General features: G+C 39.2%; 1 protein-coding gene across 2 annotated transcripts in view; it reads right to left on the bottom strand.

Moving 5' to 3' along the window:
- prkcsh (PRKCSH beta subunit of glucosidase II) overlaps positions 1-21935 on the bottom strand; it is a 114711-nt gene that overhangs the window by 47786 nt on the left and 44990 nt on the right. The window contains exons 7-10 of one of the 2 annotated variants that reach the window (XM_072248167.1): positions 9123-9207; positions 7548-7626; positions 4939-5025; positions 3013-3216 (exon numbers count right to left, since the gene is read on the bottom strand). In XM_072248167.1, coding sequence (XP_072104268.1) covers positions 3013-3216; positions 4939-5025; positions 7548-7626; positions 9123-9207 — 455 coding nt within the window. The remainder of the gene's footprint in view (positions 1-3012; positions 3217-4938; positions 5026-7547; positions 7627-9122; positions 9208-21935) is intronic. The other variant, XM_072248168.1, reaches the window with a different exon arrangement.

Raw genomic sequence — 21935 nt, 5'->3', positions numbered from 1 at the left:
ACTTATCCCACTTAACTATACGTTTTGTGTTCACTTTGTGTTTAATTTCACTGTGAAAATGTCAAAAAGAGCGTGATCGGGAAAACCCGGACGTTCTCTCTCCAGCACTCATTGTTTGAGCATGTACAGACTTTTTTTCTTGTCACTATTCCCTAAACAATACAGTATAACAACTATTTACATAGCATTTACATTGTATTAGGTATTATAAGTAATTTAGAGATGATTTAAAGTATACGGGAGAATGTGCATAGGTCCGGAGCTCTCCCGGGTCCTAAAGTCCACCCGTAGGTTAATTATCAATATAGTTGTCAATTTTCTAAAATCCGAAAAATTCTGAATTCCGAAATGCAACTGGCCCCAAGGATTTCAGATAAGGGATTGTGGACCTGTATGAGTTTGGAGAAGGAACATTAACATTTTCATTTTGAAAACCTCCAAGCACACATCAACAAGCTAGAAAAGACTAAATCCCTTTTTGGAAAAGGGAGAGATTCAAGTTGCATTCCAGTCTCCAGGGACTATAAATTGACAGTGGGGTCTGAGGGGAGGAACCAAACACCTCACACTCAGTGGCCATTTATTAGGGACAGGAGTGCAAACCAGGTGCAGTCTTCCACTAATGTCACCTATCCACTTCAATGTTTGTGTCCAGCGACATTTCTCTGCACATCACTGACATGATGCGTGGCTATCTGAGTTACTGTTGCCTTCCTGTCGGCTTGAACCACTCTGGCCATTATTCTCTGACCCATCAACAAGGCGTGTTCACCAACAAAACTGCTATTCACTGGTAGTTCTTTGTGTTTCATACCATTTTCTGTAAAACCTAGAGTGTTGTGCATGAAAATCAGAAGTTTCTGAGATACTTAAACCACCACATCTGTCACTAACAAAGTGACTTGGATCACATTTTTTTCTGTATTCTATTTGGTCTGAACAACAACGGAACCTACTGACCATGTCTGCACATGACTGGCTGAGCAGATATTTTGCATTAACAAGGTGCACAAATGTACCTAATAGAGTGGCCACTGAATGAATTTCTCTCCAGACCGCCACCTGCCAGCATTTGGGTCAGGAAAGATAGTTAGACAAAAGATCAAGTGGAAGAAATGTAACCCTGCACAAGATCATGAAAAGTTTCCACTGAATAAATCAAGGGGGAAAAAAAGAAAATTCCATCCAGAAAAGAGACAAGTTGACTGTCCAAAAAACATTAGGATACTTGTTAGTTTTGATACAAGACAGACTGCAGATGCTGGAAATCTTAAGCAGCACACAAAATATGTGTTTTTTCTCGAAACATTAACTGTCCATTTCTCCTAATACTGTCTGACCTGCTGAGTTTCTGCAGCACTGTAGAGTCACAGAACACTACAGCACAGAAACAGGCCCTTTGGCCCATCTAGTCCATGCCAAACTGTTATTCTGCCCGGCCCCATCAACATGCACCCAGATCATAGGCCTCTATATCCATCCCATCCATGTACTTAACCAAGCTTCTTTTCAATGTTGAAATCAAACCTGTACCCACCACTTCTACTGGCAGATTGTTCCATACTCTCATCACCCTCTGAGTGAAGTTTCCCCTCATATTCCCTTTAAACATTTCACCTTTCACCCTTAACCCATAACTTCTAGTTGCAGACCCACCCGAACACAGTGGAAAAGGTGTGCTTGGATTACCATATCTATACCCTCACATTTTTATATACATACAATACTCCAAATTAGGCCACATCAACATCTTATAAAACTTCAACATAACATCGTAACACCTGTACTTAATACTTTGATTTATGAAGGCTAATATGCCAAAATCTCTCTCTACTACCTGTAATGCCACAGAAGGAATTATAGATATGTATTGAATTGAATTGACGTTCATTCTTACATCCTTCCCATATACGAGTAAAAATCTTTGTTACATCACTGTCTAAATGCGCAATGTGCAATTCATAGTAATTTGTAATAGATCATATGTACGACAGGACAGTCAATATAGCATGGAAATACAATTGTATTAGCATGAATTACTCAATCTGATGGCCTGGTGGAAAAGCTGCCATGCAGCCTGTTGATCCTGGCTTTTATGCTGTGGTGCCTTCCCAGATCCCTCTGTTCTAATGCACTCTTCAGTGCCTTAAGCAAGTCACATTTTGTGTGCTGTTAAAAGTTTAGAGGGTGCAAGTTGGCACCTGGAATGCAGTATCCATAAGAACAAAGGAAGTAGGCTCAAAACAACACTTCAAAGGAACTACGATAAGGAGCTGGAGTGAAAACATTTAGGACCACAAGAACAAACTATCAGAGTGGGATTACATGGCTATATTTTTCAAAGAGCTGCCACAGGCACTATAGCCAAACAGCTGTTACATCTTATGATCTTGTTAGCCAACAAAGTAGTAAAGTAAGTAAGATTTTCAATTTGTGAATCAAATGCAGAGCACCCCTTTCTCTCCCTCTTTCCTTCCACTGAGAAGTCAGAACACTGAGGGGCAGCCACTGAAAGACAGCTGCCATGGTTACAGTCAGTGCTCGATGAGAGAGAGTGAGCACTCCGCTCTTACCTGCTGGTTACAGGAAACTGGCCCGAGATAGATCATTTTATCAAATGTAAAAAGACAACTATCCTCTTCTGTTTTGGGACTCAGTGCTGTATGTTTGCATAAATTTATTAGCCCATTTTTATATATATTTTTCTAAAATTTTCATTTATTGAGATAGAGCATGGAACAGGCCACCCAGCAAACCCTTGATTTAACCCAAGCCTAATCACGGGACAATTTGCAATGACCAAATAATCTACCAACCAGTACGTCTATGTACTGTGGGAGAAAACTGGAGCACCCAAAAGAAATCCATGTGCTCACGGGGAAAACATACAAACTCCTTACAGGCAGCGGCAGGAATTGAAACTGGGCCATTTGTCCTGTAAAGCACTGTGCTAATCACAATGCTACCAAATATTTGAATCAGTAAAACACAAACATGTTTTTCTTTGTTTACCTTATAATCATCTTCCCCTACATCATCATCATCCTCTTCAAATTCACTATCACTCTCACTGTCATCCTCATCAACACCGTTATCCTGGTCTTCCCCGTAATCCTCATCATCGGTCTTCCTCTGCTCTTCGAGGTCTGGTTGAGGACTACTGTCTGCTCCACCTTCCACAGGAATCTCTGGGGTAGGGGAGACCTCGTTGACCGCCTATAGTAGAAGAGGAAGTGATGGTCTGAAAAGGAGCAGTGAAATACAAAACCATATGGCAAAGATACACATGTACTAAACTCAATTCTATTAATTGTTTCAACTGCACCCCAGCTGTGAACCCTGTTAAGGTATCTGCCATCATATGACCAATAAGGCAGGAAATCTCAGATTTGACTCTTGCATGAAAATTCCTTAGGAATTTTGAAATTAGAAATCCGGAAATTAGTGTAATGCTATTACAGCACTAGCGACCCAGGTTCAATTCCCACTGCACTTAAAGGAGTCTGTACATTCACCATGTGACCATGTGGATTTCCTCCAGGTGCGCTGGTTTCCTGTAACATTACAAAGTAGTATGGGTTAGTAGATTAATTGTTCATGTGGGTATAATTCAGTGACACAGGCTCGTTGGGCCTCTTACTATGTTATAATCTCAAAAATAAATAAATTTCAGCAACGGAGAGCTGTAGACAGTTCTTAAGTGCATACAAGACTGCAATCAATAGATATTAGGGCAAAGGGAATCACAGGACATGGAGATCAGGTGGGCAAGTGAAACAGAGCACTAGGACAGGAATGTGTCTTACTCCTGTTTCCAGTTCTTATGTTATTTTAGTAGATGAAAACATAAGTTTCCACATTAAACTGCTTTCCGTTGTTATCAATGTGCTAATATTAAATAGGAACAAATCAAGCATGGTCACCGTGTGTCCAAGGTCAGCATTTGCCCATGTCCAATCAACCTCCCAACAAAGGCTCACAAAGTGCTGGAGGAACTCAGCAAGTCAGGCTGAGACCCTTCATCAGGAATGGGAAGGGCAGAAGCCAGAATAAGAAGATGGAAGGAGGGGAAGGAGTACAAACTGGCAAGCTCTCTGCTGTCTAATGTACTCTCTGATGTCTTAGCGATTATTTTAAAGGGCAGGCAAGTTAGATTAAATAAGATTAACAAACAAAATGCTGGATGAAATCAGCAGGTCAGGCTGAATAAACTGGAGAAGAATAAACAGTTGACATTTTGGGTTGAGACCATTCGTCAGGACTGGAAAGTAAAAGGGACAGAAACCAGAAAAAAGCAGTGACGTGAGGCTGGAAATTCCTGTCCTGTCCCCACTTTTTTTCCTGCATTTTTTCCCCCTTACTTTGTCTCCCCTCACACTGCTTCTCTTCCCCCATCTCATGACCTGCCCATAACCTCCCTCTGGTTCCCCCTCTTCTTCCTTTTCTTCCATGGTTCATTGCCCTCTCGTCAGATTCCTTCTTCAGCCCTTTGCCTCTTCCACCTATCACCTCCTAGCTTCACACGTCATTCCCTTTCATCACCCCTTCCCCCACCCATCAACCCTCACTGGGATTCATCTATCACCTGCCAACTTGTACTCCTTCTCTGACCCCCAATTTAATTAAGGTCCCTGCCCTCTTATATTTCAGTCCTGATGGAAGGGTCTTGGACCAAAAGGTTGACTATATATTCCCCCCCCCCCCACAGATGCAGTCTGACCTGCTGAGTTCTTCCATAATTTTGTGTGTGTTGTTCTGGATTTCCATCTCCTCCTAATGTCCTATCAAAGGCTCATGCTCATCAGTCATTTCAGTGAGGCAAAGGATAATCACTATTAGGGTATCATACTCCAACGTAAAAACAATGCACAGCTGATATGCATTACAAATTTAGTGCACTGAAAAGCAGTAATATGTCATTGAACAAAATTCACTGACCTCAGATTTATACTTGTCCTGGATGCCGGCCCAGACAGTCTCCTGGAAGCTGGTAACATCAACCTGACCGACACCTCCCAGTAGCACCTGACGGAAAATTAGTCACTTAATATGCAGTGAGATATTTAATCACCACAAAGAATCATTCATCTCCATCAATTCTCAAAGTTTAAAGTAAAATTATCATCAAAGTACAGATATGACACCATACACTTCCCTGAAATTCATTTTCTTGCAAGTATTCACAGTAGAAGAAATACAATAGGGTGAATGGAAAACTACACACAAAGACTGACAAAAAAAAGTGCAAAAAAAACTGTGCAAATAAAAATAAATAATACTGAGAACATAAGTTATAGAGTCTTTAAAAATGAATCCATAGGTTTAGAGCTCACATTTAAGTAATTCTGATTCCATGCAATCCCACAACCATGGATGTGAAGGAGTACTGAATATGAAAGGAGGGAAAACTTACAAGGATTTTGTTGGGGCTCGAGTTACAGGGATAGCTTGATCAGGTTAGACTTCATTCACTGGAGTACAGAAGACTGAGTGGAGATCATAGAGGCACTGCATATGCAACTATGAAGGAGTAATGCTTGGGTGAATGCTTGCAGGCTTTTCCCCTCAGGTTGGGTGAGACTAGTCACAGAAATCATAGGTTTAATGTGAAAGATAAAATATTTAAGAGAAAACTGAGGAGGGAGCTTCTTCTTTAAGAAGGTGCTACAAGTATGGGCTGAGCCAATGTACGATGTCAACTGTAACATTCAAGTTTACATAGGTACATGGATAGGAGAAGTATGGAGGGCTATGGCACAGGTGCTCACTGATGGAACTAGGTAGAAGACCAGGCTGGCACAAACTAGATGGAGCGAAGGGTTTGTTTCTGTGCTCCAGTGCACAGTAACTGAAAAAAAAATGGACCCAAGATTATCAGCTTTGGACCAGCATCAGACAAGAGGTCATCTGACTTGGATAAGTTAATCAAAATTAGATTCAAGAGCTTTCAGCACTATTTGTGAAGATCAGCTTCATAGCAATGCCAATTAACAGGGACACTTTTGTATCTGCAAGTTGTTTATACTAATTATAGTCTAATGGTCAATAAATCAAAGGAACGAGAAGAGAACACAAGAATTGGAACGTAGAACATCAGTTCTGGTTGCCTTACCGTAAGGAGGATATGGAAACCATAGAAAGGGAGCAGAGGAGATTTACAAGGATGTTGCCTGGATTGGGAATCATGCCTTATGAGAAAAGGTTGAGTGAACTTTTTCCTTGGAGCGACGGAGGATGAGAGGTGACCTGATAGAGGTGTAGATGATGATGAGAGGCATTAATCGTGTGGATAGTCAGAGGCTTCTTCCCAGGGCTGGAATGGCTAGCACGAGAGGGCACAGTTTTAAGCTGCTTGGAAGTAGGTAGAGGAGATGTCAGGGGTAAGTTTTTTTTTAATATATACATGCAGAGAGTGGTGAGTGCGTGGAATGGGCTGCCAGCAACGGTGGTGGAGACGGATACAATAGGGTCTTTTAAGAGACTCCTGGACGGGAACATGGAGCTCAGAAAGATAAAGGGCTATGGGTAACCCCAGGTAATTTCTAAGGTAAGGACATGTTCAGCACAGCTCTGTAGGCCGAAGGGCCTGTATTGTGCTGTAGGGTTTCTATGCTTATATAACATTACAGCACAGTAAAGACTCTTCGGCCCATAATGTTGTGCCGACCTTTTAACCTATTTCAAAATCTATCTTCCCTCCCACATAGCCCTCCATTTTCCTTTCGTCCATGTTTATATGAGTCTCTTAAATGCCCCTAATTTACCTGCCTCTACCATCATCCTGGCAGTGTGCACCCACAACTCTGGGGGGAAAAAAAAACCTCTGACAATTTCCCCCCATATTTTCCTCCAATCACCTTAATATTATGCCCCCTTGTATTAGACATTTCCACCTTGTGGAAGTCGTCTCTGGCTATTCACTCAATCATCCTGTTAAATCTCCTCTCTAAAACTTCCACATCCTATAAATGCAGCAACCAGAAGTGAATACAATATTCTAAGTGTGGTCTCACCAGAGTTTTATGGATCCACAACATTACCTCTCAGCTCTTGAGCGCAATACCCTGGTTAATGAAGGTCAACATACCATAAGTCTTTTAAACCACCCTATCAATTTGCGTGACAACTTTGAGGGCATAGAAGATTTAACCCAGCTTCCAATATGGTAGCTGACCCATGGTGCATCAGTAACTGTAACATTTATTTATTTATTGAGAGAAATCATGGAATAGGCCTTTCCAGCCCCGAGCTGCACCACCTAGTAACCCTAGCCTAATCACAGAATGATTTACAATTAACCTACCAAGCAGAACACTTTTGGACTATGGGGAGAAACCAAATCACCCACAGGAAACCCACACTATGGTGGGGAGAACCTACAAGCTCCTTACAGACATTGGTGGGAATTGGGAGCATGTCACTAGTACTGTAAAACATTGTGCTAGCCACTACACTACTGTGCCGCCCCACATTAGATTACTGTTAATCTATGCATGAACTGAAGGTCGGAAGAATGAGTTCCAGTAATGTTAAAATTTCTATTATACCTCAGCTTCTTGCTCAGAAACCACACCATCTCCATCGCTATCCAGCTCTGGATGAGTCTGAATTTCATTCACTGTAACGCTGAAACGGAGGAAGTGTTTAGTCAAAACTCATTTCCTTTACATTGGGCTCAAAAATCAATGCAGGAAAATCAAAGACCACAAACTTAATTTGATCCAACAAGGTAATGGACTCTGACCAAATTACAAATTTGAGAGTGAAAGCATGAGATGGGTAAAGAAAGCTTTGCCATTCTACATTTAAATTTCTCTTAGCTTATGATTTTTTATTTAGAGATACAACACAATAACAGGTCCATTCAGCCCAATTATATCTATGTAACCAATTAATCTACTAAGCTATACATCTTTGGAACGTGGGAGGAAACTGGAACAACCGGATGAAACCCATGCGGTCATGGGGAGATCATACAAACTCCTTACAGACAGCAGCAGGAATTGAACCCAGGCCATTGGTGTTGTAATAGCGCTATGCTAACTGCCCCTCTAACTTATGGCCCATTATATATTTTTTTATTTACATTGACAATCTATTTTTAAACTTTTTAATAGCTAAAAGAGCAGACTGTAGATATTTCCATGACTGTAGGCTCAATCTTACTTTTTATTCAGTGAAAACATTAACCTGCAATATAAAGGATGTTACACTGCTTGCTGCCAACTCAGCCAACTTCATCATAGGCACTAGCCTCCCACCATTGAGGATACATACAAAAGGCATCCATCGTTAAGGACCCCCACCACTCAGGACATTCCATCTTCTCATTAATACCAGAGAGGAGGTACAGAAGCCCACCCACACTCAACATTTTATGAACAGCTTCTCCCCCTCCGCGATCAGATTTCTTAATGGTCCATGAACCCATCAACGCTACCTCACTATTTCTACACTACTTATTACACTGCTGTATTATTTGCGGATGCCAAAAGGGATGGGAGAGGAAAGAGATAAATGTCAACCTCAAATCTTTTTTGTGTCAAGATTCATTCCTCCTATGGAATATCATCTTCATTAATATTTAATTATTAAAGAGCCTCGCCATCCAGACCATGCCCTCTTCACATTACTATTGTTGGATCTTGATGCTTTTGCAATCCATTTTCTAAAAATTGTGACCCATAGTAATTTTTTCATGTATTGCACTGTACTGCTGCCACAAGACGACAAATTTCATGTCATGCCAGTGATGATACACCTGATTCTGATTCTTTGATGTACAGTAGTTGTCCAAAAATAAGCACACTGCTACAACATAATCTTAAACCACCTGCCAATCAGAAAAAGTGTTAAATGAATGCTCAAAAACAAACACAAGTACCAGCACAGAAAATGCAAGATGATGAGCTTATTCAGAGAAATTACACACAAGATTTATGAATAATGGGCAAGAAAAATCTCTAAAGTAAATTTGGAGAAAGTCCAAGCTTGAGAGGAGAGATGAATTGTTTTCAGTCCCACTAACTCAACCAGGATACAAGGGTGACTAATTTGTAAGACGATTTTTTTGTTCAAGATGATCACTGAAAAGGGAAATCAGAGCAGGCTGATGTACTCACAAGCCATCTTCATTGTCATCTAACTCCTTGAAGATTTCAGCAGCCACAGCTTTGTTCTTCTCCAATTTGCGTGCAGCTTGGACTTCTGTCAAAGGAAAAAGCGCATTAAGAACCATCTAAAGGGAAATGATTAAACCTACAAATAAAAGTTACATACAGTTCCTTTTTTTAACACAAAAAAAGCTTCTCTGTCATTGCCTTCTGAAAAGCCTTTTAATTGTTTGCTACTAAGGTCAAAATATAGTGATAGCTTCCAATAATGGTTCTGAGAAAGCTGGCAGAAAACAATGCTAAATAGTGTTTTGTCATCATCAAAAAAAGCTGTAATACTTTAGCAAGCAAGGACATACAACATGGTGACAGCTGCAGCTAATACAGGAAAAAAAAGTTGCAAAATTGAATTGGAAAACACTACAAAGAAAACCGCACAGATTGCAAAGGGGAGTTCAAGGCTGTATATTATAATCTTGGCTTAGATGTTGATCATAAAATGATTCAATCTACTCTGCTGCTGCTTGGATGTCATCAAAAACCCACGCCCCCCCCCCCACCTTGATTAAGATGGCTTGGCCAGGTATTTCATTCTGTAGATACCACAGCACTGAATCATATGTGCCCTGCAAATGCTTAAAAATAATTTGCTCGCATGAATTATTTATTAGCTGGCAAGCTGCTCTTCATTTTCAGGAGCACAAATGGCACATGAGGATTTGAGGTGTCTTTTCATTTGATGAGTAAAGGGAACCTCTCACGGTGACAGTGATTTCCAGACACTAAATGCAAATGGAATCAGTTGCTCAGTTTTGTCAAGGTCTTTTGTAGCAGACACAAAGCAGCAGTAGCTTGTCACTGCTAAGCTGTAGGAACACACTTTACCAACCTAGCAATATTCCTGCTCAGTTGCAATTGGCATACCACCAAAGTCGCTTGTGCAATAGAGATGGTCCACTGTGATAACCCACAGAACCAAGGGGAGGCCGAGATTAACGATCAGCTTTATTTTGCACATGTGCATCGAAACATACAGTGACATGCATCATTTTGCATCAAAGACCAACACAGTCCGATGATTGTGCTGAGGGCAGCCAGCAAGTGTCACAATGCTTCCAACATTGCACGCCCACAACTCACTAACCCTAATCCATACATCTTTGGAATGTGTGTGGAAACAAGAGCACCCGGAGGAAACCCAAACGGTCATGTGGAGGATGTGCAAACTCCTTAGAGCAGGGGTAGGCAAAGGTATTTTGACCAGCCCGCGAGCAAATATTGGGATACTATGCTTATCTGGCCTGCAAGCGGTTTTTCCTTGTTCTGAGTGTTTCATGCGACCACACTGATGGACATGCATGGCCCCAGGTTCCATTTTGTTCCAAACCAAACACTGGTATATACGAATGACGGGAAGACAGACTATCTTATTAATATGTATTAGATGCTCTCTGTGCACGTGCAGGTTTTCAGATGGGATCATTCAAATTTGTAAACAGAAACAGCGTCACTTTTTAACAAGAAAACCATGCTACATATCCAGATATTTACATGTGCTACGATACTTGTTGAATAATTCGCGTTTCGAAATAAAATCAAAGAAAATAATTCCAATGGCAATGAATGCAAAACGCAGGAAGGTAGACACTGAGTGCCGAAATTTCCAAGACACTTGGACACTAACTTACTTCTTCATCGAGCAAGCTGGGAAACCAGCTTGTCTCATTTGCCTAGGAAATGTTGCTATGAAGAAAGTGGCAAATATGAGACCCGCCATAGTGGAAATCTTAACAAGTTTACTGGGCAAGCAAGGAAAGATGAAGTTGAGCGAATGAAGACTAGTTTCGGAAAGCAAACGTCATTTTTTGCCAAGAAAAGCAATGAAAATGAAGGAAATACCCATGCCAGCTACAAAGTCTCAAAATGTGTTGCAGAAAAGATGAAGCCTTTTACAGATGGAGAGTTTGTCAAAGAATGTTTACTGGCAGTGGTGGATATTGCTTGTCCTGAAAAGAAATCTTTATTTGCATCAGCCAGCAAGAACAATCACACGGCGAGTTGAAGAAATGTCAGATGTTAAAAGTTGTTTAAGGGATGCCTGCAACAAATTACAATTTTTTTCAATTGCGCTTGATGAGAGCACAGACTTGAGAGAGACTGCTTAACTTGCAGTGTTTAATAGCAAATCAAAGATTTTGAAAACAATTCAAAAAAGATCCCCATAATGTTAAAAAATCTTGTCTAGGTTCAGAAATTGAACAGCGAGTCTCCTGTAAATTTAAGCATGACATAACATCATGTAACCAATGAGTACGAGTAGGCGAAGTGGCACCCTTCCACTTAAGCAACAATGCCCTCCTGGCTATAAGAGAAATAAAGGCCAAAATATGCAAGTCACGTGTCTCCAAAATAATATTTCCTCCAGCAATACCAAATAAAGCAGCCAAAGGATTAGGCTTAAAATTTACTTTAAAAAGCACCGAGAAAGTTTGGAATATTTCCTTCCAATATTTTTCAAGACTCGGTCAAGTCCAAAACATATGAGTTAGTGAAGCTTCTCCATTGTTACATCTATCACAATAGGGAGATATATCCAAATAAAAACAAGAGAGCTTATCTTTAGTCATGTGGGCCCTATGAACCATTTTAAATTGTAGAAGGGAATGACGGGCACATAACGATGAGGTATTAACCAATTTAAAAATTTCATTCCAAGTATCCTCAGAAATTAGAATCTGTAAATCTTGTTCCCAGAGATTTTTAATTTTGTCTCAAGGAATATTTCTCATTCCCAACAACATACTATAAATATTAGATATAGATCCATTATGGAAGGGTTTCAAATTAAAAATTTTATCAAGTAAATTCTTATCTGGACTTTTAGGAAATGTATGTACTTGAGAACGCAAAAAAGTCTCTAATTTGTAAATATCGAAAAAAGTGAGTTTTGGGTAGGCTATAATTAGCAGACAATTGTTCAAATGAAGAGAGACTATCTCCAACAAACAAATCCTGAAAACATTTAATACCCAATCTATTCCACTCTTTAAAAACTACATCAGTTATAGGTTTAAAAAAAGTTAGAAAAAAATGGGACTTGAAAGTGAAAAACTCAATAAACCAAAATATTTTCTAAATTGTTCCCAAATCCTCAAGGTGTGTTTAACTACAAAATTATCAGTTAAATTACTTAAAGATAAAGGAATTGAGGATCCGAGAAGAGAAATGATAGGAAATTTATTAAGAGAATTAGCTTCTAAAGAAACTCAAACCCGACAGACCTCTCCATTAATATAATATAACCAAAACGTACGATTTGTAATGTACAGTAATAAAAAGGCTAAACCTCCATTCTTTTTAGCTTTTTGAAGGTGAAATTTATTTAATCGAGAAATTTTATTTTTCCTTTTCAAGATATAATAGAATCCGAAGAATCAAAAAAAGATTTAGGAATAAAAACAGGTACGGCCCGAAATAAATATAAAAATTTACGCAAAATATTCATTTTAATAGAATTAATTCGGCCAAACAATGATAAAGAAAGGGGTGACCAATTTGATAGTGCCTTCTTAACGTATTTCAGAAGTGTAGAAAAATTATTTAAAAAGGAATTTATAATTCCTAGTAATTGTTACGCCCAAATAAGTAAATTGATTTATTACAATTTTAAAAGGAAGGAAGGAAGGTTAGTATTAACTAATACCAAATTATTCAAAGGAAAAAGTTCACCCTTATGAAAGTTAAGTTTATACCCTGAAAACTGACTAAAGCAGGACAGTAAAGAAAGTACGGAAGGTAAAGAAGACTCCACATTAGAAATGTAGAGCAAAAGGTCATCAGCATAAAGCAACACTTTGTGAGTAATACCCCTCCTTAAAACACCAGTGATATCATTAGGTTCCCAGAAAGCAATAGCTAAAGGTTCTAAGATCAAATCAAAGAGCAAAGGACTCAAAGGACAACCTTGTCTGGTTCCACGATAAAGTTTAAATGGTTTAGAATTCTGAGAGTTAGAAAGAACCTGAGCGGAGGGAGATAAATAAAGTAATTTAATCCATTGAATAAAATCGGGCCCAAAGTTAATTTTTTCTAAAGTTTTAAATAAATAATTCCATTCATCCCGATCAAAGGCTTTCTCAGCATCTAAGGATATCACACATTCTGATATCTCTTTAGAAGGAGAACAAATAACATTCAATAAACAACGAATATCAAAGTGGGAGTATTGATTGTTGATAAATCCAGTCTGATCATCAGAAATAATAGATGGCAAAATATTTTCAATGCTACGAGCCAAAGGTTTAGATAAAATTTTGCTATCAAAATTAAGTAAAGAAATTGGTCTATAAGAAGAACTTTCAGTTGGATCCTTACTCTTTTTAAGAATAAACGAAATACAGGCTTCATAAAAAGATTGTGGCAACCTACCTAATTTAAAAGAGTCTGAAAGGACTGAATATAAGTGAGGTATAAGCAAAGAGGAAAAAGCCTTATAAAACTCTCCGGAAAATCCATCAGGATCTGGAGCCTTCCCCGAATGCAAAGAGTGAACAACCTCGGCAATTAAGAAATGGGTTGATCCAGCAATTTTCGATTATCATCAGAAAGTCTAGGAATGTTTAATCGATCTAAGAAATTATCCATTACAGTATTATCTTTAGGAGGATCAGAACTATACAGTTTAGAATAGAATTCTCTAAAAGTATCATTTCTAAACGATCAGATGTTTTATTACCATTAGCATTATAAATTTCTTTAATTTGGCATTTAACTATAAAGGTCTTTAATTAGTTAGCCAATAGTTTATCCGTTTTATTTTAACATAAAACTGACTTTTATCTTTTAAAAATTGAGTTTCAATTGGATAAGTTCAAAGCAGATCGTATTTAGTTTTAATTTCAACACGTCTTTTATATAAAGCAGGATCTGGAGCCAAAGCAAATTTTTGGTCTAATTGTTTCAACTGTGGCTAATTCAATTCTCTCCTTATTAGCTTTTTTCTTAACACTTGCAGTAAAAGAAATAATTTGTCCTCTAATATAAGCCTTAAAAGCATCCCATGAAATAAGACTAGAAGTCTCTTCTAGCGTATACACTTTAAAAAAAAGAGTAATTTGTCTCTCCAAAAATTTTTTTAAATCCTTATCAGATAACACAGTTGGACTAAAACACCAGAATCTGTTTATTCGGGAGGCACTTGGAAGATTTAAAGATAAAAACACAGCAGCATGATCTGAAACAGCAATTTCTTTATATTCACAGGAGCGAACCAATGGAATCAATTGACTATCAACAAAAAAAAAAATCAATCTTGGAATACGTATGATGAACATAAGAAAAAAAATGAGTACTCTCCACCTGTTGGATTCAAAAAGCGCCAAACATCAACAATATCACATTTCATTAAAAAAGATTGGATAAAAGAGGCAAATCTACGAAAAGTCAATCGTTTAAAAGATGTGCGATCTAAAACAGGGTCTAAACAACAGTTGAAGTCTCCTCTTACAACCACAGAATACAAACATAAATCTGGCAAAAGCAAAAAAAAGCGTTCAAAAAAAAAAAAACCTGGATCATCTATATTCAGGGCATAGAAATTAGCAAAAACCATTAATTTATTATCTAATTTCTCTGACACTATAATAAAACGCCCATTGGTATCAGACACTGCATTATGTTGAACGAAAGAAACTGAATTGTCTATAAGAATCAAAACTCCTCTAGCCTTAGCCTGAAATGAGGAATGAAACAAACCCTTCCAACGGCTGAAATAACGTAAATTATCACATTTACGAACGTTTCTTTTAAAAAATTGAGACATTCAATTTCTTAATATAATTAAATATCTTATTACATTTCAGAGGATGATTTAACCCTTTCACATTAAAACTAAGTAAATTAATAGTATGGTCCATTTTACATATTGCTTAAGAGAGTTTAGAATAAAAACCGATGGAACATATATTGAATCCAAACAATGAGCTTTGAGATAAAGTAACCAAGCAACAAATGAAGCTAAGAGAACCAAACAGCTGATAGAAAAGAAAAAACCCACCCCCCCCAACCCAAGTAAAAAGGTAGACCAAACGGCAGTCAACAGCTAAACCTACCAGCATTGCCCTCCCAAAAAAATTTACTGGCTAAGCTCCAAAACATTTCCAAGGCTAACTGCATTCCAACAAGACATAACAAAAAACAAGAGCAAAATTTAACTTATTAAAAAAAAACACATGAAAAAGTATAGTATAAAATATTAAAAACTAAGAGAAATCAAAACATATTAATTTGGAAAGTATTAACTCAACAAAAACTTACTAATGTTAAGTTCTTAATTTTCTAAGCAAAGAAATCAAAGTACAAAAAAAAATTAGATACGAAGGTATACCAAAAGTATATTAAAAAAATTGTTCATAAAACTGCTGATTTTAAAAAAAGGATCCATCAGGCAGACGCAACATAAATTTATATAGGGAATTATTGAACAATTAAACTTCTGATACTGATTTGGAAATTAAGAAATCCTGCACCTCTTGAGTCGAACGGAATCATTTCTGACAGCCATTTTTCAAAATGATTCTAAGACGGGCGGGGTAACGAACCGAGGGTTTAAAACCTTTATTATACAACTCCGACATTACTTTTTTTTTTAAAACTTAAAAAGCCTTCATTGAACACCTCGGGTGAAGAATTCTCCACAATTCTGATCTTCTGGCCTTCAAAATCAATCATACCTTTCCGACAAGATTCACAAATTAAAAGTTCCTCTGTTTGAAAGTCGTGAAGACGAATTATCACTGAATGGGGTCATTCTCCTGAAGGGGATCTTGATACTGGCGAACTATGAGCTTGGTCTATTTTAAGTGGAGATTTTAAAATATTCGGAAATAAATTAGTTAAAAGGTTTGCAAAAAATTCCGAAGGCTAATTGCCTTCCCTTAACTCTTTAAGACCCAGAATACGTATGTTATTTCTTCTGTTTCTATTTTCTAAGTCGATAATCTTCTGTCTTAATGTTTCATTAACCTTTGACTGTTTATCGCAGATCTTTTCCAGGTCATCAATCTTCGCATCCAAGATCACTAAAGTGTCTTCATTCTCTTTTATCCGTTTATCATGTTCACTTAAAGTTTTTTGAATAGAATCCAATTTTACATCCATTCGTTTAAATTCAGCACTGAGTTGCCGGAATTCCTGCTGGAACTCCTCCAAAAGTTCATTTTTATGCTTCCGAAGTGTCTCCAAAATAGATTTCAAAGTTACAGGAGGGTCCTCTTCTTTCTTAGTAGCTTTGGCACGACTCATCATAAAACAATATTGCGTTTAAAAGTAAGTTTTCAAAACAAGTTGGAAACAGTAAATTAAGTAGAGTAGGAGAAATTATAAAAATGCCGCTACTTCATCAACAGCCAGTAGGTTCTCAACAGTCTTTGTTGGATATGGAGGCAGAATATGGGGACCTGGCTTATTTCTGCAATGTACACTGGCTTAGCCAAGGGTCAATGCTAGAAAGAGTATTTGCATTGCATGAAGAGGTGGCAATATTCCTTGAAAGTAAAAATGAGGATGCATCAACAAGTCTGACACCCAATATTGAGAAGCTTTCAAGCAACAAACAGCATCAAATTTCACATTGATTTATCGACTGTTTGCATTAAAATTTTCTTTATTATAATTTACCACCATTCAATGCATCATGTTCATATGTTTTATGTTCAAAGATTCTTTGTGTCCTTTTAATAGATTCAAAAGATGCCTTGACTGAAATAAACTGCAAGTAAACTGAGTTCTTTTGATTACTAATTGGCATCTTTGGTTAAGCACAAATGATTTTCTAGCATGCGTTATTCATTAATTTGAGGCAAAACATAACTATATGTATTTAAATGGATAATTCCTATATTTCAAGTTTTTTTATGACATTTATCTGGCCCACCGTCCACTCATTAATACGCGATCCGGCCCACAGAGGCAAAAAGGTTGCCGACCCCTGCCTTATAGAATTGAACTCTGATCAGTGATTGTTGGCATTGTATTATGGGAATTCTTGGAGACTTCCAGCCTCCTGGATAACCACATCTACAGCAAGTGCATCAAGCTGCAGCTGAATGACCTTTGACCCATACTGGAGACTGAAGAAATGATAGATATGAGCTACAGGAAGATGGTCACTCCCTAGATTGCAGGAAGCAGGTAACTGGGTGACTGTCAGGAGAAGACAGAGAAATGGGCAGCCAGTGGAGAGACCTATGGCCACTCCCCTCAATAAGTATTCCACTTTAGATACCGAGGGAGAACGGCAGCGATCGGGTCTCTGTCACTGAGTCTGGCACTGTGGCTCAGAAGAGAAGAGGACTGCAGCAGTGATAGGAAATTCCATAGTTATAGTCATACTTTATTGATACCGGGGGAAATTGGTTTTCGTTACAGTTGCACCATAAATAATAGTAATAAAACCATAAATAATTAAATAGTAATATGTAAATTATGCCAGGAAATAAGTCCAGGACCAGCCTATTGGCTCAGGGTGTCTGACCCTCCAAGGGAGGAGTTGTAAAGTTTGATGGCCACAGGCAGGAATGACTTCCTATGACGCTCTGTGTTGCATCTCGGAGGAATGAGTCTCTGGCTGAATGTATTCCTGTGCCCAACCAGTACATTATCTAATGGATGGGAGACATTGTCCAAGATGACATGCAACTTGGACAGCATCCTCTTTTCAGACACCACCTTCAGAGAGTCTAGTTCCATCCCCACAACATCACTGGTCTTACGAATGAGTTTGTTGATTCTGTTGGTGTCTGCTACCCTCAACCTGCTGCCCCAGCACACAACAGTAAACATGATCACACTGGCCACCACAGACTCGTAGAACATCCTCAGCATCATCCGACAGATGTTAAAGGACCTCAGTCTCCTCAGGAAATACAGACGGTCCTGACCCTCCTTGTAGACAGCCTCAGTGTTCTTTGACCAGTCCAGTTCATTGTCAATTCGTATCCCCAGGTATTTGTAATCCTCCACCATGTCCACACTGACCCCCTGGATGGAAACAGGGGTCACCCTGTTAGAGGAACTGAGACGAGATTCTGTAGATGCGAGGATCTCCATGGTAGTAATCTTTGGATTTTTGCCTGTGCCATGCGTCAGTGAGGAAGAAAGGATGATTTAGCCCGATGAATGCGTGGCTGAGGAATTGGTGCAGGGGGCAGGGGTTCAGTTTTCTGGGGAAGGTACAACCTATACAAAAGGGACACATTACACCTGAACCCAAGGGGGATGGACATCCTTGTGGGCTGGTTTACTGGAGCTGTTTGGGCAGGGGGCTGAGAACCAGACTGATAGAGCTGAGGATGGGGTAAGTTGGTTTACAAATAGAGGTAGTATGTAGTGAGACTGCTAGCAAGGCGAAGCTGATGATAGGGTAAAATTGCAGTCAACAGGATGAATTGCAATGTAAAGGGGGAACAAAGTCAACATGAGTGATGACTACAGGAATAAAGGTGTTGTATTTGAATGCATGCAGTGGAATAAGGTAGATGAGCTTGTAACATGGTTACAAATTGGCATGCATGAATTGTGGGCATCACTGAATCATGGTTGAGAGAAGATTTTAGCTGAGATCTCAATGTACAAGGATACGCCTTGTCTCAAAAGGATAGGCTGGTAGGCAGAGGGGGTGAGGTGGCTCTGTTGGTTTAAAAAAAGAACTCACACCATAAAGAGGTGACATAGGATCGGAAGGTGTAGAATTATTGTGGGTAGAGCTAAAAAAAACTGCAGGAATAAAAAGACCCTGATAGGAGTTCTGTACATTCCTACAAACAGTCGCAAAGATGTGGTCTACAAATTACAATAGGAGATTAAAAATGCACATCAAAAGAGCAATGTACAGGTAGATTGGGAAAATCAGGTTGGTGCTGGATCCCAAGGGGGGAGTTCGTCGAATGCCTCCAAGATGGTTCTTTAGAGCAGCTCATGAGACCATGAGTGGATCAGGTATTCTGGATAGGGGGTTGTGCAATGAACTTGAATTGATTAGCAAGCTTAAGGTAAAGGAACCCTTAGGGACCAGTGATCATAACATGATAAAATCTACCCTGCAATTTGAGAAGGAGAAGCTAGTATCAGATGTATCGATATTGCAGTGGAGTAAAGGGAATTACAGAGGCATGAGAGGGAAGCTGGCCAAAACTGATTAGAAGGGAAAACTAACAAGAGAAAAATCTGCAGATGCTGGCAATCCAAGCAACACAAACAAAATGCTGGAGGAACTCAGCAGGCCAGGCAGCATTTATGGAAAAGAGTAAACAATTGACATATTGGGATTGGAGGAAAAAAAGATGAGGTCAAGAGTAGAAAGGTCAGGGAAGGGGAGGAAGAAATACAAGGAAGTGGATTATAGGTGAAACCGGGAGAAGGGGAACAGGTGAAGTAAAGAGCTGGCAAGTCGATTGGTGAAAGAGATAAAGGGCTGGGAAAGGGGGAATCTGATAGGAGAGAACAGAGGGCCATGAAGGGAAGGGAAGGGGGAGGAGGACCAAAGGGATGTGATGGGCAGGTAAGGAGATAAGGTGAGAGAGCAAAATGAGAATGGGGAACTCTAGCAGGGATGACGACAGAGCAGCAATAGCTAAAATTTGTGGAAGCAGTTCAGAAGCCACATCTCAAAGTAGTAGTATTCTAAAGGCAGGGTGACACAACAGCAGCTGACAAGAGAAGTCAAAACTAACATAAAAGCCAAAGAGAAGGGATATAATAGAGCAAAAATTAGTGGGAATTGAGAGGATTGGGAAACTTAAAAACCAACAGAAGGCAATTAAAGTGTCATAAAGAAGGAAAAGATGGAATACGAAGGCAAGGTAGTCAATAATATTAAAGAGGATACTAAAAGTTTATTCAGATATATAAAGTGTAAAAGAGAGGCAAGAATAGATATTGGACTGCTGGAAAATGACACTGGAGAGCAGTAATGGGGACAAGGAAATGGCGGACGAACTGAGTATTTTGCAGCAGTCTTCACTGTGAAAGACACTCAAGTATGCCGGAAGTTCAAGAGTGTCAGAGCAGAAGTGAGTGAAGTTGCCATTACCAGGAAGAAGGTACCTGGGAAACAAAGATCTGAAGGTAGGTAAATCACCTGGACCAGATGGTCTGCACCGCAGATTTCTGAAAGAAGTGGCTGAAAAGATTTAAGGCATTAGTGATGATCTTTCAAGAATCAGTTGATACTGGCACGGCTCTGGAGGACTGCAAATGTCACTCCAGTCTTCAAGGTGGAGAAGAAGAAGAAAGGAAATTACAGGCCAGTTCGTCTGACCTCAGTGGTTAGAAGATGTTGGAGTTGATTTTTGAGGATGTGGTTTCACAGTATTTGGAAGCACATGATAAAATAGGCTATAGTCAGCATGGCTTCCTTAAGGGAAAATCTTACCTGACATATCTATTGGAATTTTGAAGAAAGAACAAGCAGGAGAGATAAAGGAGAAGTGGTAGATGTTGTGTTCTTGGATTTTCAGAAGGCCTTTGACAAGATGTCAATGAGGCTGTTTAACAAGTTAAGAGCCCATGATATTACAGGAAAGATTCAAGCATGGATAAAGCAGAGGCTGACCGGCAGGAGATAGAAAGTGGGAATAAAAGGAGACATTTTTGGTTGGTTGCTGGTGACTAGCGGTGTTCCACAGGGGTCTGTGTTGGGATTGCTTCTTTTTATATAATATGGCAATGATTCAGATGACAGAAGAAAGCTTTGTGGCCAAGCTTGCAGATGATATGAAGATAGGTAGAGGAAGCAGGTAGTGCTGAGGGAGTAGAGAATTTACAGAAGAGCATACACAGATTAGGAGACTGGGCAAAGAAGTGGCAAATAGAATAGTGTCAGGAAGTGTATGGTCATGCACTTTAGTAGAAGAAATAAAAGTAGATTATTTTCTAAATGGAGAGACAATTCAAAACTCTGAGGTGCAAAGGGACTCAGGAGTCCTCATGCAAGATTCCATGAAGGTTAATTTACTGAGGCAATATTGAGGAAGACAAATTTAATGTTAGCATTCATTTTGAAAGGAGTAGAATATAAAAGCAAGGATGTAACGTTTTGGACTCTCTTATCTAAGAAGGGATGTGCTGAAGTTGGAGGGGGCTCAAGGAGGTTCACAAAAATGTTTCCAGGATTGAAAGGCTTTTCAAAAGAGGCTATGGACCTGCACATACTGGAATTCAAAAGAATGAGGTGGGATCTCACTTAAACCTAATCAAATGTTGAGAGGCCTCGACAGAATGGACATGGACATGAACATGATGTTTTCCATGGTGGTGGAGTCCAAGACTAGAGGGACATGTCCATCTAGATTGGAGATGAAGAGGAATTCCTTTAGCCAGAGTGGTGAATCTGTGGAATTTGTTGCCACAGGCAGCTGCGGAGGCCAAGTCATCAGGTATAATTAAGGCAAAGGTTGATAAATTCTTGATGACTCAGGGAATTAAGGCATATGGGGAGAAAGCAGAAGGTTGGGCTGAGGGGAAAATGCTAGAGGATCTAAGCACGTGAGGCAGCATCTTTGGAGGGAAATGAACAGCCAATGTTTCAGGCCAAACCCCTTCATTAGTAAGTGCTATCTGCTAGAGGAATTCAGTGGGAGGAACAGAACTGCCAACACTTCAGATAGATACAGGATCTTGACCCAAAACATCAACACTTTCTCTCCCCTCCCCAGCACATCACCTGACCCACTGAGCTCCTCCAGCAGATTGCATGTTGCCATTAAAAAAGTTACTTTTTTTCACTTTCTGGTTTGCAGTCCAAGTTTTCAGTGATTGAATACT

The sequence above is a fragment of the Mobula birostris genome, chromosome 32 (genome assembly GCF_030028105.1).
Source record: "Mobula birostris isolate sMobBir1 chromosome 32, sMobBir1.hap1, whole genome shotgun sequence".
NCBI lineage: Eukaryota > Metazoa > Chordata > Chondrichthyes > Myliobatiformes > Myliobatidae > Mobula > Mobula birostris.
The sequence above is the reverse complement of the archived record's forward strand: the minus strand, read 5'-3'. Positions and strand labels throughout refer to the sequence as shown.